The sequence below is a fragment of the Borostomias antarcticus genome, assembly GCF_949987555.1.
Source record: "Borostomias antarcticus genome assembly, chromosome: 31".
Taxonomy (NCBI): domain Eukaryota; kingdom Metazoa; phylum Chordata; class Actinopteri; order Stomiiformes; family Stomiidae; genus Borostomias; species Borostomias antarcticus.
Window position 1 is genome coordinate 5,291,409 of NC_140264.1, and position 5,000 is coordinate 5,296,408.

Consider the following 5,000-nt stretch of genomic DNA (forward strand, 5'->3'; position numbering starts at 1 on the left):
GTACAAGCATCTTTACTAGGATATATGGCTGTATGTGAGATTTGAGTGAGTGAGTGAGTGTGTGTGTGTGTGTAATCTTTCAGTTGTTTATCTTTGGAGAGAAATCAATGCAGGGAATGCTGGGTGGTCTCTGGCTCTACCCCCCCCCCCCCCCACACACACACACACACACACACACTCACACACACACACACACACACACACACACACACACACACACACACACACACACACACTGTCGAAAGATCCAGCCTGGTCGCACTTGGCTGACTTCAGAATTCAACATTTGTCCATCGCCTAAAGGCACATTCTCACTGGCAGTTTCAACCCGGGGCGAACTCGAGGTCGACTCGCCCCTGAGTTCCACCCTGCGTGTGTTCTCACTTGCACTGGGAAATCCCACGTTCTAAATGAAGTGGGTTGACTCGCCCCGGGGATTGGAGTGGCCGTTTCTCACTGCGCATTCTCAACCCGGGTTGAACATTTGAACTTGGAACCTTTTTTGACTTAACTTTCGCAACATCTATCAGAGTCGGGCGATCCTCTGCACCAGATGATCAAGGACAAGAGGCTCTGAGAGGGACTGGTGACGCATGCTCTCCACCAGCCACGTATACAGGCCGGCCAATCCCCTCGGTAACTCAAGTTTTCAAGTATTAACTCTGGAATTGGAACAAATCCAAAGAACGTTGTGCTGTAAGATAAGGAACTCAACATCTTCGAGGGCCGTTTGAGCGATCTCTCTTCAGAGTAACTGCTGAGGGACAGACTGGAAGGTTCTCTCTGACTGCAGTGACCTCACGCACTGGACCTGTCCCAAAGAGGACTAGACCTCACGCACTGGACCTGTCCCAAAGAGGACTAGACCTCACGCACTGGACCTGTCCCAAAGAGGACTAGACCTCACGCACTGGACCTGTCCCAAAGAGGACTAGACCTCACGCACTGGACCTGTCCCAAAGAGGACAGAGACCTCACGCACTGGACCCGTCCCAAAGAGGACTAGACCTCACGCACTGGACCTGTCCCAAAGAGGACAGAGACCTCACGCACTGGACCTGTCCCAAAGAGGACTAGACCTCACGCACTGGACCTGTCCCAAAGAGGACTAGACCTCACGCACTGGACCTGTCCCACAGAGGAGCGATCTCCCTTCTGAGTCGTATTCGAGATCGGACACCGCGAAACGCTGATGTCGCGCCGGGCGGCGCGTGAGTAGAGCGCGAGAACAATGGCCTCGTTGTCATGGTAACCGCTGTGGAAGAAACCCGGGAGTTCTGATTGGTTGGATGAGCAGCAGAATGAAGGGCAGATCCCACACATCCATCTCAAGTGCTGAACACAGAGAACATTGGAGACTAGTTGAATCTGAGCATCGAGCCTCAGGGCGAGTTAAAAAAGTTACACAAGCACACATTCACGGTTCTCGCGGTGCGATAAGAACTAGATAAATATTCCACACAGAGCAGAGTATCTCACCCCTCCACTGAGAGCTTTTCATCTCTCACCCTCCAAGAGGAAGTCCCGCCCACTCAGGGTCAGGGCATTGGCTCACCAGTCAAAACCGGTCATCGGTTCATCAAGAAATCCTTTCCAAAGTCCATTTGGTTCCTGTAGGTACGGGGTTGTAAAGGGAGTTTTTATGAAGAGAGGCCATCTTTTAGATTCTCTCTCCAACCAGTTGTCCATTATTATATGTTGATTTGATTTGATTACATCCCATATATTGCATGAATCTGTCTAGCAATATTTATTTTATTGTCTATTATTCTAAATAAAACACATGTTGAGCATTAAAAAACTTTAATTATCTCCTGTCATTTACTGTTCATTGAATGGATTAGCCATTTTGTGGTAAAGACAGTAAGTACTTCAGGTCATGTGAAAAGTTGTCATAATTCTTATTGGTTGCCTCTGCTAGTAAATGACACACCCTGAGGACTAAAGTATATTAGTCGTTAAAACCATTCCCAGAAACCACACCAACATTTGAGAGATGAGAGAGAGTGTTTGCGTGTGTGAGATGTGATGTGTGTCGTCTGCGTGAGATTTACATGATGTGTTTGCGGTGTGAGATGTGTGTGTGTGCGTGTGTGTGGTCTAACGGTGTTGTGTGTTTTCAGACACATGATGCACACGTGGTACGAGGGGCGGGACTTATCCTTCACCCCCGACGGTTACCAGGCCAACCCCAAGCTGGTGGTGATCGTCCTCAACAAAGACCGGGAGTGGGAGCAGGTGACGCACACACACACACACACACACATACATACACAAACACACTTACACACACAAACACACACACATACACACACTCTCTCTCACACACACACATACACACACACATACATACACACACTCTCAAACGCACACACACACTCACTCATACACACAAATACACACACACATACTGTACACACATGCACACAACCCTAAATGTGTGTATGTATATGTGTGTGTGTGTGTGTGTGTGTGTGTGTGTGCCTCCAGATGGGTCGTTGGGAGAACGGTACTCTGGCGCTGATGTTCCCCGTGTGGCCGCGCTACAACTCGTACGGAGACGAGGACGCCGACGAGAACCACCTGAGCATCGTCACGCTGGAGGAGAAGCCCTTCGTCATCGTGGACAACGTGGACATCCTGACCGGCACCTGCATGAGGAACTCCGTGCCCTGCCGCAGGCACATCAAAGAGTGAGTCTGACCCCAGCACACCTAACCCTCACCCTGCCTTCCTGTCTGTCTGTCACACCCTCACCCTGCCTTCCTGTCTGTCTGTCACACCCTAACCCTGCCTTCCTGTCTGTCTGTCTGTCACACCCTCACCCTGCCTTCCTGTCTGTCTGTCACACCCTAACCCTGCCTTCCTGTCTGTCTGTCTGTCACACCCTCACCCTGCCTTCCTGTCTGTCTGTCTGTCTGTCACACCCTCACCCTGCCTTCCTGTCTGTCTGTCTGTCACACCCTCACCCTGCCTGTCTGTCTGTCACACCCTCACCCTGCCTTCCTGTCTGTCTGTCTGTCACACCCTAACCCTGCCTTCCTGTCTGTCTGTCACACCCTCACCCTGCCTTCCTGTCTGTCTGTCTGTCTGTCACACCCTCACCCTGCCTTCCTGTCTGTCTGTCTGTCTGTCACACCCTCACCCTGCCTTCCTGTCTGTCTGTCTGTCACACCCTAACCCTGCCTTCCTGTCTGTCTGTCACACCCTAACCCTGCCTTCCTGTCTGTCTTTCACACCCTAACCCTGCCTTCCTGTCTGTCTGTCTGTCTGTCACACCCTCACCCTGCCTTCCTGTCTGTCTGTCACACTCTAACCCTGCCTTCCTGTCTGTCTGTCACACTCTAACCCTGCCTTCCTGTCTGTCTGTCTGTCACACCCTCACCCTGCCTTCCTGTCTGTCTGTCTGTCTGTCACACCCTCACCCTGCCTTCCTGTCTGTCTGTCACACCCTCACCCTGCCTTCCTGTCTGTCTGTCTGTCTGTCTGTCTGTCTGTCTGTCACACCCTCACCCTGCCTTCCTGTCTGTCTGTCTGTCACACCCTCACCCTGCCTTCCTGTCTGTCTGTCTGTCACACCCTCACCCTGCCTTCCTGTCTGTCTGTCACACCCTCACCCTGCCTTCCTGTCTGTCTGTCTGTCACACCCTCACCCTGCCTACCTGTCTGTCTGTCTGTCACACCCTCACCCTGCCTACCTGTCTGTCTGTCTGTCTGTCTGTCTGTCTGTCTGTCTGTCTGTCTGTCTGTCTGTCTGTCACACCCTCACCCTGCCTTCCTGTCTGTCTGTCGCACCCTCACCCTGCCTTCCTGTCTGTCTGTCTGTCTGTCTGTCTGTCACACCCTCACCCTGCCTTCCTGTCTGTCTGTCACACCCTCACCCTGCCTTCCTGTCTGTCTGTCACACCCTCACCCTGCCTTCCCTAACCCCCCCTGTCGTACCTTAACCCTCCCTAACCCCCCCTGTCGTACCCTAACCCCTCCTAACCCTGTCTTTCGTACCCTAGTCTGGAGTCAAGCACCACAAAACATAGGCAGAGGGGTGGAGCCACATTAGCCCACCTTTCAAATCCAGCGGCATTTTAACATCATTTCATCAGGAGCGTATAGTCATCACTAATTGAAAAGCTAATTTAGCTAATACACGTTGCCATTTATGTAATAACAACCTCAGGGAAGTGAGCGTTAACGTGGAGGGACGTCCAAGTAAAACGCACCTGGTGTACCAGATCCAGGTATGCAACCTTGCTAGAGTCCAGGACTTGTTATCAATCCTTGAATTTTATTTTTATTTTTATTTAACCTTTATTTAACCAGATAAAAAGCATTGAGATAAAATCTCTTTTACAATACTGACCTGGCCAAGAAGGCAGCAAAGTTTCACATAGAAAGACACAAGGACATATAAAATACAGAGAACAACACAACTAAATATACAAAAGGCGTAGACCACGTGGGAACATTAAGAAATGAAGGTATATTACTACATGAGCAGCTGGTGGTAAGGACTTCTGATCATTTCAGTTTAAAGCTGGCTAAAGGAATAAGTGCCATCAGTTTGAGGCTTGACTGAAGGTCATTCCAAGACCAAGGACCAGAATAAAAAAGGCTCCTTTCCCAGCCTCAGTCCTCACAGCAGGTACCTGGAACCGTATCCAGGCACTGGATCTGAGGTTGTGAGAGTCACAAACTGGTACAAAACTGGAACATAAAGTGGAAAAAGGAAATCTGCAGTCAGTGACCAATCAGAGGCCAGATGGGCCTGACCTCTCTCTAATTCTCTGTCTATGATGAAAGTATGTTTTCTGTTGGAAGCATTCCAAGAGAGACTGGTTAACCTACTTATCCTCCCATACTCCCATCCCCAGCACCCGCTCAGCTTTTATCAGTGTGTGTGTGTGTGTGTGTGTTTTGATGACGCTTGGATCGAGTATGACGTAAATTGAAGCTTTGCCCCTGTACAAACAGATGTATGTGTATATCCCTGAGGGACTCCTTGG

At 50.2% G+C, this 5,000-nt stretch overlaps 1 protein-coding gene across 1 annotated transcript in view; it reads left to right on the plus strand.

Annotated features, from left to right (window-relative positions):
• grin2ab (glutamate receptor, ionotropic, N-methyl D-aspartate 2A, b) overlaps window positions 1-5,000 on the plus strand; it is a gene marked incomplete at both ends in the record, with an annotated part of 69,633 nt that overhangs the window by 38,737 nt on the left and 25,896 nt on the right. The window contains 2 exon segments of the mRNA XM_084460275.1: window positions 2,124-2,238; window positions 2,491-2,693. Coding sequence (XP_084316401.1) covers window positions 2,124-2,238; window positions 2,491-2,693 — 318 coding nt within the window.